The sequence below is a fragment of the Osmia bicornis genome, chromosome 5 (assembly GCF_907164935.1).
Source record: "Osmia bicornis bicornis chromosome 5, iOsmBic2.1, whole genome shotgun sequence".
In the NCBI taxonomy this organism is placed as follows: domain Eukaryota; kingdom Metazoa; phylum Arthropoda; class Insecta; order Hymenoptera; family Megachilidae; genus Osmia; species Osmia bicornis.
The window spans coordinates 4,325,333-4,339,097 of NC_060220.1; the positions used below are offsets into that span (position 1 = coordinate 4,325,333).

Consider the following 13,765-nt stretch of genomic DNA (forward strand, 5'->3'; position numbering starts at 1 on the left):
TTTTCATACCGATCCGACTGGCATTTTCTATGCACCGTCCTCCCATTATCAGACCGGGCGGGTGTCTCGTTATCGTACCAATAAAATCGATAAGGTAAATCAATCGTCTCTACGTAGCTGGATTTGTCTTCGTAAAACTAATATAAGGAGAACGTAGAATTATTGGTTAAGAAAGTGAAACGTTTTCCCGCTAAAAGTTCGCGCCACGTGGTCGAAGGCGGGTAGCACGGAAAAATGGAAGAAGCAGGATCCTCTGCGAATACCAATGGACAATGAAGCCGAATCCCAGGAAAAACGATCGACAGGATGTGAACGAGAGAGACGAAATACAGCAAGGTAAATAATCGGTGACGCTTAATCCTGAAGGAACCCAGCGGGATATTTTTGGCGGGATCTTGTCCTGGACAGAAGGCGCAAGGATGGAGAGTAGGCGGAGGAAAAAGATAAGACCCAGCTCGTGATTAATGGACCAGGGGCTGTGCTAAAAGGAAACAGGGGAGAGACCAGCTTCTTGTTCGTATCGGACAGAAAAGGAAGACTAAACCAATAATTCTGTTTTCCCAAAAAATTATTATTCAAGTTTATATTTATACAAAGTTAAAAAAATATTGAACAATTATTTTAGCTTAGGAAATAATTGTTTATTTACATTATTATGATATTTTATTTTTGAGAAAATTTTAAATTGACCTACGTGAATTATGTACGTGAAAATTCATTTTTAATAGAAAAAATGAATATTTTTCTAAATGTTCTTTTACTAAATTCTGGTAAAATGGTTCTATTAGTTGAGTTTTGTAAGGGCGGTGGCAAAAAGAGAGGAAAAAAAGAGTGAGACAGGAAAATGGAGGGAAAAGCGAGCACGTGCTCGCATGGTGGGCCTGACGAAGGGCGAGCAAAGTAACCGGAAAGAGAACCTTGTTTTGCTCACGGCCACCTCCTACCCTTTTCGAGGTTGGGCCTTCTGGTAGTGGGGCAGCTACCCTCACTATCCCCACTCTAAAATAGAAAGAGTCTAGAGAACCACGAAGGTGCATTTCCCGCGACAAATAGTCGACCCTTCAGTTGCACCCACGCTCTCGTTCGGTGATGTGCTCTTTTCTTCGATGTTCTTCAATTTTATCGCCCTTCGGAACTTGGTCTTTGCATTTTCCCGCTTTTTTGAAATAGTTACATCTACAGTCTTCTATCATACCTAATTGCAATTCGTAACAGAATGCAGAGGAATCCAAAATTACATTTGAACTTCAATTCGAGGATTCAGTTTTGGAATCTCTCTGATACAGAATTAGAATTGCTGGAAAATTTGCAAAGATCAGAAGTTTCTGAAATTGTTTATTGTCGGTTAAGTGTCTTTTTAAATACGCGCTCCTGTTTTTATCGAGTGAAAATTCGAAGACATGGAAGAATCATCAAGAATCCAGAAGTCAGGAACAGATATCCTCGCGAAACTAGTAAAATGGAAATTAAAATTGTGGACACAGGGTGATTGTTATTATCGGTATGTGAATATTTTTCTATTTTAAAGAATAGAAAAGATGGTTTTAAATTCTTAATTTAATTCAATTGTGTAAAGTTACATTAACCCTTCGTAGGTAATGTTCTTTTTCATCAACGCGGCCGGGAAACTGGGTCTAATTTTATATTATTCTAGGCTTTAAAAAAATTGTGAGATTCTGATTAAAGCTGTTAATTTAACATACAAGTGACGTTCAAGTAAAATTAAGGCAAGTTCGGAAAAATGAAAATTTTTGCCTGGCACTCAGCGACCCACTTACTAAAGGTTTTTTGATAGTGTTGTTTCAGAACCAAATAAAATAAAATTATAAGTTTCGAAAATCAAGAATTTTTCATTCTCGAAATAGTAACATGGCGTAAGAATTGAATTTTTCACGAAACATTCTATTAACAAATTTGAACATTGTTTCGTGTAATATAAATAAGGTTCCGAGGAAGTTAACGAACGTCGTATGGTTGTAATTCTCATCGTTATTGTGCACCTGTCTCTAGTTGAGCGTAGTCGGCCCCACGGCCGTTTCCCTAATGACCAAACGGGAAATTCTCGTTCTTTATGATCGTGTTCCGAAGCTCCGTTGTAAAGGTGCGAGTTTTCCTAATCAGCAGGGGCGCCGGTTGCGACGCCTTCTTCATTCAGGTATTTCCACGAAAAGGGCTAGCCACCCTGGCGGTAGAATAAAAACGAACCAAGGTCGAGAAAACGTCGAAGAATGGTCCCCTGCCTATCCCTCCTGTTTTTCTCGCTTTCGACGCACGAATAGTTTCTCTCGGCTACCGACCGATCGTGAGTTGCAAAGAAACGATCGGATTCCTCCTAGAACACATCGTCATTTTTATCCTCGTTCCACGAACCGTATAGGAGACTCGTTGCATGGAATTAATACATGATCAGAAAGCAAAAGGAACAAAATACGAGACGATGCGTGTTGCCATTGGCAATTCAATCTTTCCACTCGATTTATTTATTTCTTCGCTCCTATAAAATAAAATTGCGTAGATTTTCTTTATCAACACTTCTTCAAGGATAATAAGAAAAATTATTTATCGAAATTTTACGGATTTTCTTCTGCTTTCAGACACGCAAGTTCGGTTGGACCTGATGGAACAGCTGCCGCACGTGGCGACGATCTGCCAGGAAGCTTCTCATCTATTCGGCGACGTTCTCCACGACCATCTGTTCAGCATCATTATCACGTATCTTCAGGATCAAGATAACCAGGTGAATATTTCGCGCTTCTCATCGATAAGCATCTTCGTTAAACGATCGGGAAAGAGAAGATTCTTGACGAGCATGTTCGAGGTACCGTAAACTCGGCAAGAATTACGGGCCCCATTGACGAATTCCTTGTTCCTCGTGTGGCCAGGTACGAATGACGACCCAGGCAGTGGTGCTCACGTTGATAAAGAGCGGCCTCCTCGACAGCACCACGATCGAGGTCAAAGTCTGTCCCGTGATAGAAGTACTCTGCAGGACTTCGGTCGATTTCCTTCAATCTGGCATCATGGTAAGTTTCAATATTCCATTTCTTTTAATACATCATTGAGACGGCGTTTGGCACTCTAGAATTAGGCGCTATTTCAAATAACTTTCTGACAGAAATTTCGACTGAAAGGAAAATATTCAAGAATAAGTAATAGATTATTTATTCAAATAATTAAAAAGTTCAATCAGTTATTTGGAAATAACAGAATGAATTAAACTTGATTTGAAATTAAAGTGTCTTTAAATTTGAAATAAATTTTCCTTCAAAGAAAAAATGATTTCTGATTTTGTAATATTTTCATTTTATTCAAAATATGTATCAGAAGATTATTTGAAATAATGACCAATTTTGTCTAGAATAGAGAATAGGGAATTATTAAGCGTATATTTATCGAGCATTAAGCAAGAGAATTGTGCGCGTGCGTTTCTAAAGAAGCTACTCTAATTGCTGTTTAAAAATTAATAAAGGCTCCGAAATCTGTCGCAAAAAAAAATTTCAAATTACCAGTAACATCGATTCCATAAAATATGCGCTCGTTAGAGTATTAACATTCTAGCAAGCGTCGGGTCGTTTAGCGTCGAGTGCCTCTAGAATGAAGCTCCACGTCGATTGGACGTCGTTCTAATTAGCGCATACGTATGTAAAGAATTGCGAGCGGACAAGCGGGGACGCGTGTTGTATCCTGTCCGCGTGGTAAATACGAAAGAGCGTTGAGAAGTAGGCGGATCGAAAGCGTTTTTACCTCGCGCGTGTTGCATTCACGATACGAGAAACTTTGCTACGCCGGTCAGGGATATATTATTTGTATCGAAGTTGCGTTAGAGACTGTGTTCCCTTCGAACGGATTCCGTCTGAAAGACATGGGTAGTGAGATGTTCTCACGCTATCGCGTCTCACTATCTTGTCTTTCATCCGGCGTCCGTTCTGCTCCGACGTCGAATCGAGGAAAGGGAGAGACTACGCGACCAGGTCTCCGAAGAGCTTCTTATTTTTTGTATTTTTCTCTCTCCCTTTTTTTTTCTCTTGTCGTCGATCGAGTTGCAGGAAGAAAAGTTCCGCCGAAGAAGATCCTCCCTGCAGGGACATGCTTTTACCATCAAAGTTGGTTTGTCATAGAGATTGACTATCACAGCCAGCTTTGATGAGCAAAATTGTGTCCATCCCCGGCGCTGATTCCGAATCGAACAAACGAAGAAACATGGAAATAATTACGAAAGAGAGAGGAGGAAGGGGAAAAAAATCGTATATCCGGCAGAATCGAGGGACGATGGAACACGAAATGAAAATACCTTTTGCGGTCCGATACATCAAATTGGTTGTGGAATGTTTCGAGTCATATCACAGCCATTTTGATGAGCTTGGCCCGCAGAATCGATCGTCAGAGGAGAGAGCGTGTGTTTGTGCGCTTCGTTCGGTTGCACTTAGCGGCCGCTTAATTAATAATCATCCGATGGACAGGGGAGAAACAAATAATAAGCGATGTCCTTTCTTACTTGAAGAAAAACCGAACGAGAAGAAGACGAGAGGAACGCGATCTAATCGTCAAATTGGTTGTGGCGTGTTGCTGTTCTACATTTCATATCACAGCCATTTTTGACGATTTGGATCGCTGTTTTTATGCGACACGGTGACTTTAGACTAAATTCCTCAAGGTTTATTCCACGGAGGGACAGAGGTAGCGTGCGCCTGTGTGTCGCTCACAAAGTGGTTGTGATATGCTGATGCGAGCGTTCATATCACAGCCAGCTTTGATGAGCGTTGCGCCGCGCGAACCAGCCGGTTCCCGGAAGATCCAACACGCGCCGGATCGTACGTCGAAGAACACGCGTCTGTTAAGAACTCTGCTTTTCTCGAGGACGTGTATCCGTTGGTGGCGGGTTTCTTTCTTTCAGCATCGATAAACCTCTCGATCATCGTCGTTTTGACCCATCTTTGATGCGGCTCGATGGCGATCTCGGCGAGCCTGCTCTTCGGCGTCGTTTCGAAGAAAAACGTTTCCGATCGACTGTCCCGATACGGAGAGCGATAACGAGTTCTTGCGCTTAGTTTCCACTTTCGGGAAAGGTCCGTGGCGACTTTTGCGCTCTCATGGTCGCTCGACTTCCTCTCACGGATCCTGCGTGGATCTACGAAGGACGTCGTCGCGATCGTTCGTCGAATCGCGATCTTACCTCCTGCATCGCTCTTTCAAGCGGTTCTTACATTCGTCTTGGGTGCTGGGAAAGAGGAAGGAAGAAGGAAAAAGCGTTTTCTCTATTTTAGAACTATCACTTGGGCGAGATTGGAGAATGTACAGATAATTTAATATCATTTTTAATAAACAGTAATAACGACTAATTTGAATAAAAGATAAGTGTTTCTTAGAATAAAACGTCTGTACGCAATGACCGGATGACTCATTTCTGTTCAATTCGATGACCTTCTTTCTGATGCGGGCGTTAATATAAAAGCAATTGAAGCTTGATCCAGCATCCCAAGCTTTTGATACTGTACGCGTTGTTCCTTTTTCCAGGTGTGTTTTAGCGACATGCGTTCGACTGTTCCTCCCATCAGAGTGGTTGTGATGTGGTGACTTTCGACTCGTATCACAGCCAGCTTTGATGAGCGGAACGGTGCGATTTGTATCTTCGTATAGTAAGATCCTTTCGGACAACTTTGTATTTAAAAACAGAAAATAAATATGTATTTATTATTAACAATAATAGCGCGTGTGTGTCTCTTTAGCCCTTTAGCTACGAAAAGTGTACTCCATCAGTAACCCCATCCTCTTCTCAGGTTCAACAGTGAATTATTTAAATTTTTTATTTTACCATTCTATCTAAATATTTGATAGTTGAAATATTTGACCGTAGCTAAAGGGTTGAACATTCTGTTATTACACATTCTCTTGTTATGTATGCTTAATCATTGATCATTATCCCTTGGTACATTTGGCTGTGCATTATCGTATGTTATATCGATCCGCAGTTCATGAGCAAGATGGCACCGCTCATTGGCAAAAAGCTGACAGAAAAGATTTTTCTGGACAGATACATAGCCCTGTGCAAGGAACAGGATATCCACGTGAGAAAAGTATGCGCGTCGCACTTCGGGGAGATTTGCGTCGCGGTCAGAAGAAAGGCATTTCTTCAAAAATTGGTAAGTCTACATTGTTCCTCCCTTTTTTTATTTTCACGATAAACAATTGATGACTTATTTCTTGATCGATCACAGTTTCCGGTATTCGTCGATCTGTGCTGCGATAAAGCATGGGGCGTACGGAAAGCCTGCGTGGACGTTATGATGCCAGTCGCCTGCTGCATGACCCTTCAACAACGTCAATTACTGTTGGCCGAACTCCTGGCCATGCATCTCGACGACGAATCGAAATGGGTGCGAATGTCTGCCTTTCAAATTTTAGGACCATTTATATCCACGTTCGCGAAACAGTTTACCGAAGTAACTTATAATGAACACGGCGAGCTAGTGTTTACCAGCCAACAAGATACTCGTTTCAGGTACAAGAAGCTGAATCTTCTTTACTATCATTCCCTTAAACTTGGCCGAATTGAACTTTCTTATGATTTATTTCTCTTCTATTCCGTTCCCACTTTCTCTCCCTAGTTTACCCAAACGATGATGGGATAATTAAAAAAACTGAGTGATTTTATTTGTCGCGCAGTATAAGGTACTCGTACGAAGGCAACTATCCTCCGAAATACGTGGTGCGAAGTCACTCGTTCGATCAGGAGGAGCTTGATACTAAGGATAATTTCAATTCGCCTGTGATAATACAAAAACCGATTTCCGACGACGAGGAGGAAGAAGATTCTCAGGAGGATCACATTTTCGCTCTGAGAGCTTATAAATCTAAGGTAGGAATACGACGAACTCTATGATATTTTATAGACGGAAAGGGAAGAAAGATGAAAATTTGTTGTAACCGGTTGCTGATTCTCTTTTCAGATGCAAAGAAAGATGAATCAAAACCAATCGACGGACGACACGGAGAAGTACAATACATTTTTATATTACTACATAGCGCCAGATCTGCCTTTAGACGAGGAACTCGTCGAAGCCGCGAAGAGATCGTCAGCGAAGAACAACGTAGATTGGAAGCCGATGGCCGACACGGCCAGTAGCAAAGCCTCTTCGTTAGACGACGTAGTGGAAGAGGAGAAATTTCCAGAGGTCGAATTGATAACCGTAAACGAGGAAGAGCTAGTCCCGTTGCATTTAGTCAATGTGTTCCTAACGATGGCCGAGCCAGAACGATACTCAGACATAGGAGCAGACATTCTTCATCATTGCGCTTTCAGTTTTCCCGCGGTCGCTCTAACGTTAGGTAGAGAACACTGGTGTTACCTACAACCGACGTATAAATTACTTTTGAACGCTGATCAATGGAAAGTCAGACGTACACTGGCCTCGAGCATCCACGAGATCGCGACCATACTGGGCGAAGAACTGACCGCGAGCGACCTCATCCCTGTCTACGATTGGTTCATCAAGGACGTAGACGAAGTCAGAATAGGCGTACTGAAACACCTAGCGACCTTTTTGAAGATACTTAAGCCCACCGATCGCTGCCTATATCTACCAAGACTGAAGGAATTCCTGGTCACCGATAACGAATGGAACTGGAGGTTCCGGGAGGAGCTGGCTACTCAACTGTTAGAAATTGTCAATCTTTTCGGTGCTGCGGACGTGGAAAGATTCATCGTGCCCCTGTCTCTTGAGCTGCTGAGCGACAAAGTCGCTGCTGTGAGGCACGTTGCACTTTCTTTGGTATGACCTCGCACGTTCGCCATATTCTGTGTATACTTTGAACGTAACAGGGTGTCCCCTCTGACGTTGCTATCCTAACGAGAGTCTGATATGCAGCCTATTTTCTTGCATAAAAATGGAAATACTATTTTGAAAGTTTCGTTGAAATAAAAGTTCTGAATAGCAACGTTAGAGCAAGCACCGTGTAACGTTATCGCGTATGCGTCCAATGATTCTACTTCGATATCTGTGCAGGTGACACAAATCGTGGCTCATTTATCCGACAACGAACGCTTGATTACTGCCCTGTTTCAAGAGCTCAAGTTCTCGCTAGGGGTGTGGGCGAAGAAATGGATCCGACGACAAACGTTAGTATTTGTATGCGCTCAGTTGATAGCCAACAACGCTATCAGCGGGCATAGGTTCTCTCAGGAAATGTTGCCTAGTTTATTGAAGCTGTCCAGGGACAAAGTACCAAACGTAAGATTGGCTGTGGCGAGAACTTTGTCGAAGAACGTTATCCCGATGGGACGTAAGTATCTCAGTCTCTGTCTGATCTTTTTGAAATTACCATTATCCTGAAACTTACGCAGACCATCGTACGTATACTTGAATTTTTAGCAAACTGGTTAGGAGCGGAACAAGCGGAAGAAGTGGAGAAAAGATTAAGAGAGATGCGTTCAGATCCTGATCGCGATGTTCGAGTGTTGGCCGGGGGCGAGGAGAATCCTGTGTTAGATATATTGTCGCAAACCAAGGCCGAACAATCGAGGAACATACTGTTTTAACAAATTCTATCCCCGCAAGAATCAAATTCGAATAATTTCCTGCCATACGAGACGATTGTTTTAGATTGGACAGCCACGGGAGAGGATAAAAGGTGCCGTAAAAGTGTTCTTCCATGTGTGAATTGTCTGTACAAGCGACAGAAAATTAATTGGAAGAGAAACGCGGGGACGACGTTGTTGTACCGGGGAGGGAGGATGAACGAGAGGAATGATAGGTTTTCTTTTTTCACCAGACACCATGTGTATTTATCTACAATGTAAAGAAAGAATAATAATACCAGCTCAAATTTTAAATAAACGAAACATTTACCATTTTAAGTGCAGTCGAGATAGACAAAGTGCAACTGAACGTTGTCGATAACCAGGGGACCGAGGATTTTCCGCGTCCTTTAGACTAAGACGGATAAGTATCAATGGTCAAAAGACATTACGCAATTATATAAGAGTGTGTGTGAGAGAGAGCGCGTTTAAGAGAAGTTAACGTATGCGTGGTTAAGGTTCGCGGGTATGTATGCGTTTACCATTGTGATCAATTTCTATTTGTAAGTGGGTCCCTTGGACAAACAAGCCGGATATTACTAATTCGAGATATCGCATCGACGAGATCTCTTGTTCTTCGGTAAACTGTCATAGCACGTTCTCTTCGGGAACCGCGTTAATTGTTATCCTTTCACAGATTAATCGGAACTCTACTGTTCGTCGAAGGAGAAATAATTCGATGATCCTGTGCATGCAACCAGACACGTACTTCACTTTTGTAACTTTTGTAACGCGTCGATCGGCTCGAGTTTTCGTGCTATGACTGGTGATGAACTTTTGTGTGCGTCATCGACAAATGTCTCTACGTCGAATGGGGGGAAAAAAAAAGAATGAGAAAACACGACATGGAATTTTACGATTAGAAACAGAAAAAAAAGGCTTATACGTTGCACGATATTGAGATCGTTCATAATCGTGCGATATCACTGTGATTTTTGTCTACGCGCAATCACACGGACGAATGTGTATTGTTTCATGTAGATATATTATTGTAAACGTTAAGAATTGTAAGCACGAATTATCGCTGAGCCACCGATATTTAAATTATTCGAATCAGAATTTTAATCACACATCGAGGGTCTTGCATTTAGAAAGTTTTCGGTGACTTTGTATTTCAAATTAAAGAATCACACGGGAGACATCACGTTTGTACGATTTACACGATAATACTAGTTTGTAAGCAACGGGATAAACGAAACTGAGAATGATGTTGAATAAATGTGTATTATACGAGATTTTACAAGTGTAGAGGATACGCGCGGACCGTAGACAAAATGAAACAAAAGTGATCCGCTAAATTGTACATTCGCGAATAAAAAAAAGAAAAAATGAGAGATCGTTACCGAATATCACTACTGTGAAATATTTCTACGACATCGAGTCGCGATAACTGGATATTTCGCGACAATTATTAAGTAGAACGAATTATCGTGTCTTGGATAAACTGTTCTCGTTGAAAAACGTAATGATTGGGCTACAGTGACTTCCTGTAAGCAACGAAGACTCGTTACTTGTGAATACGTTTGAAGAAGAAGAAAGAAAACGAAGTTTTGTTTAAAATATTCTGTATAATATATTGTGTGTTTGGTAATGAGACGAAAAAAAAATATACACCATGCGATTTGTTACATAATTGCATATAACATTGTTGTTCCCTTGACAGAGACATCCAATCTGTAACCTCCTTTCTTTTTATAATATTTCAACTTTCTGTAGAAATATGTACCTCTAATTCTTTGTTTAATATTATTTTCTTTTCCTTACGAAGCGCGATGATACAAATATTACACTCTAAATATATCTTAAAAATAGAATTAGAGCAATGATTTTTGTTGCTAGGAATATTCCAAGACATTTTCAAAGGAGACAAGCAGGAAAAATTATTAAAATGATTATTTTAATATTTTTTAAATATTTTTAACATTCGATCCCAGTTTGTCGGAATCAAAAGTTACAGAGGTTTCAATTTTTCTATAGAAAATCTGTGGGTCGAACATTTTAGCTCTGGGGTTCCTGCTACCCCGACTGCCATAATGTCGGTATGCAGTGTTTCCCGTGCGTCGGGGTCCCTAACACCCCAAGATGATATGTCGGTTTGCAGAGAGAGTCATCGGTGCTTCGGGGTCCCTGACACCCCAAGATATAAGGTCGGTATGTGCAGAGCGCCACCGATGCATCGGGGTCCCTGACACCCCGGTGGCATAATATCAGTATGCAGCGCCACCGATATCTAGGGGTCTCAGGTACCCCGAATGCCGTGTGTCGGTAAGCATAGTGTCATCGGTGCTGCAGGGTCCCTGACACCCTCGATGCCAAAATGCAAACAGCGTCACCGGTGCTTCGGGGTCCCTAATACCCCAGGGTGATATCAGTCGGTATCCAGAGGGCGTCATTGGCATAGCGGGGTCCCTGACACCCCTGGATGAACTCAGGTTCGTATGAAGAGGGCACAACCAGTATAATAATCGTCTTCTAATTACGTTCCGGAGTTTATTTAATTTACTTAATTTATTTTCTTTGTTTATTAAATAAGCTCATCGAAGGGGAATAACATTTATGATTGTATTCCTCTTCTGGGCCTCGGCCTCGAACCCCTTTTATTTCACTTTTTTCAGTTATTTATATAATTTTATCCCTTTTTATAATCCAAGGCCACCCCTTTCAGTTATTAATTATTTTATCTTTCTTTATGGGGCAAGATCCACGCTCCCTAACTATTTATTATCCTACTCCTTTTTATGGACCAAAACCTCCGTTGGCAGATATTTATATCTTCATTCTTTTTATGAACCTCGCGGGGACTACCACTAAATCACTGTACCTTCGTATCCCATATTTTATTATAATTTCATTTTATAAATAATTCCTCGTGTATCTTACAATCTCCACAAAGAAAAGAACACTGGCGGCATCTATACGGTATCGGCGGAAGCTACTCGAAAAGTTGCACCTACAGATCTTACCTGGGTTGTGGGGTGCCAGGGACCCCAGAAAGGGAACAAAGGCATGCCTAGTCTTTTTGTATCCAGATACTAAATTGTTAAAGTACTGTTCACAACGTTAAGATGTAAAGAACTTCGTTAATTAGCAATCGACATAATTAAAAAAGGTGTAGTTTATATATTATAGAAAAATTTATCCAGCAATTATATTTGTATTGTAATTTAATTAGAGTGAAAAATCTGTGAAGATATAATTACTTTTGAAATACTAAATGTATCGAAGGGAACGATACGACTTATCGATTTTCGATAATTCGGCAAAATTTGAAGTGTCCTAAAAACCTGGAATAAATCATTTTAACAATTCTTTGTAAACAATAACCTACAAAAAATAATTTATGTACTAGTAATAAGTAATGTAACACTAAATACCGTGGAATAACGCGTGTAATGCTGAAACTTCTGATTTATTCACCCATATGGATTTTTATTACGCTTCTATTAATTGCTTCTACCATCAGGACAAAGGAACATAATATTATTACTACCATTAATTCCTCTTCGTGTTATAATTATAATTATCAACAAGATTGTAGATGGTTAAATAAATTCGACAATACTTTTGTAAATTATGTACACGCGTTCCAAGGATTGATAACCATTTTCCTAAATGAAACTTGCATGTATGATTACACTGAAATTAATAATTTGAAAACTACAGTGAAAGATTCCGACAAATTGCAAGAGCACCAAAAAAATAAAGTACATGATATTTCAACATATACAGTTAAGAAACAAATTCCAAATTTTTTAACAAATCCAATATACTGTTACCCGAATGATCACTTCAAACCAAAATCAACTTTTGTGCTTAATAATATATCGCAAAATCTTGTAAAAGGAAATGTGAAGGGAGGAAGTTTGATCGATTACAAATGGAAACGAAGAACATTGTGTGCGATTCATTTGGATAACAAACATTCAACGCATACGTCGTTTAGAGACAATGACGCTAATAAAGAAGCTGGAGAAAAGACGCTTATTGACTACGAAGAGCCACTTTTAATAGACGACACGGAGGACCCGGAGTCCTTAGAAACTCACGTACGAGTGAAAAGAAGCAAATCCGATTCGGGTCCATTTTCATCGTTAAGGTACCAACAAGAATACTTGAGAGATTTAGCAAATTCTTTTCCACGAAATACGATCGACGAAAGCTCTTATGATGACGATGATATTTCATTCGACGCGAAACGAGAAATTAAGTCTCAGGAGTTTCATGTAAACGAAGATGAAACTGATCAATTAAAAGTTACCGATACTAATCAGGAAACGGGATCAGCAAAAGATGATAGTTCATTTAGAAATCATCGAGCAATTGATGAAAATATGGAAATTCAAAATCTTCCAGAAGATTTATTAGCGGTAGACTTAGTAAGAAAGAAGCGAAATAACTTAATAGGGAAAACCTTAGCCGATTCTAAAAATTTGAACGATGAAACAGAGAAACATTTAAATATCGAAGATAAGGATAAAGAAACGTCCAGTTTAGTTGCCGCTAATTTAAAGGCACATTTATTACGACTTAAGAGGAGGGCAAAGAATAATCGTCACGAGAAAAATTCAAACGCAAAGAATAAGAAGAAGAAGCACGCAGGAAAGAAACGAAATAAAAATTCACCGCGATCGATAGGAAACGTGCACAGGAAGAGTGCGAATAAATTAAGAACGCCTCGCGAGAGAAAATCGAACGGAGCGAGAAGCGAGGGTAAATCAAATGTAGGGGTTGCTAAAGTAGTTTCTAAGAAAAATAATAAGAACAATTTTCATCGTAGATTCGTAGAATCGAAAGAATCTAAAAACGATCGTTCTTCCAAGAATCTTGCATTGGAAAATAATCCCGATAACTCTGAACTTGTACGAGAACCAAGGGTGGGAACCGAAAGTAATACCGACGATGTTACGGTGGGATCGGGCGATAATGCAGATGCGCAAAATCAAAACAAGCAACAAGCTCACCCGGAAATAACAAAGTTACGCGAGAAAAGAAATAAAAATACAGAAGGGAGTCATGGTTTTTTAAACAAGGAAGATGAATTGAGATACTACGAAAATATTCGGGAACCTGAACCGGAAATGCATCGAAACGATGGTAAAAAACGACGGTCGATGACGAACGAGGTAAAAAGCGATCGTGCAGTGAGATCAATCGAAGAAGTTAAAGATCTTGCAAAGAAATTAGTCACCA

General features: G+C 40.3%; 1 protein-coding gene across 5 annotated transcripts in view; it reads left to right on the top strand.

The window, feature by feature from the left end:
* The window catches only part of LOC114880172 (serine/threonine-protein phosphatase 4 regulatory subunit 1-like), a 111,799-nt gene extending 101,591 nt beyond the window's left edge, over nt 1-10,208 (top strand). For 4 of the 5 annotated variants that reach the window (XM_029195891.2, XM_029195883.2, XM_029195910.2 and 1 more), the window contains 8 exons: nt 2,595-2,737; nt 2,883-3,023; nt 5,970-6,140; nt 6,216-6,499; nt 6,664-6,856; nt 6,948-7,769; nt 8,004-8,280; nt 8,370-10,208. In XM_029195891.2, the coding sequence (XP_029051724.1) occupies nt 2,595-2,737; nt 2,883-3,023; nt 5,970-6,140; nt 6,216-6,499; nt 6,664-6,856; nt 6,948-7,769; nt 8,004-8,280; nt 8,370-8,536 (2,198 nt within the window). In that variant the 3' untranslated portion in view covers nt 8,537-10,208. Of the gene's footprint in view, nt 1-2,594; nt 2,738-2,882; nt 3,024-5,969; nt 6,141-6,215; nt 6,500-6,663; nt 6,857-6,947; nt 7,770-8,003; nt 8,281-8,369 lie in introns of those variants that run through there. The other variant, XM_029195927.2, reaches the window with a different exon arrangement.
* Nucleotides 10,209-13,765: the final 3,557 nt, after the last annotated feature.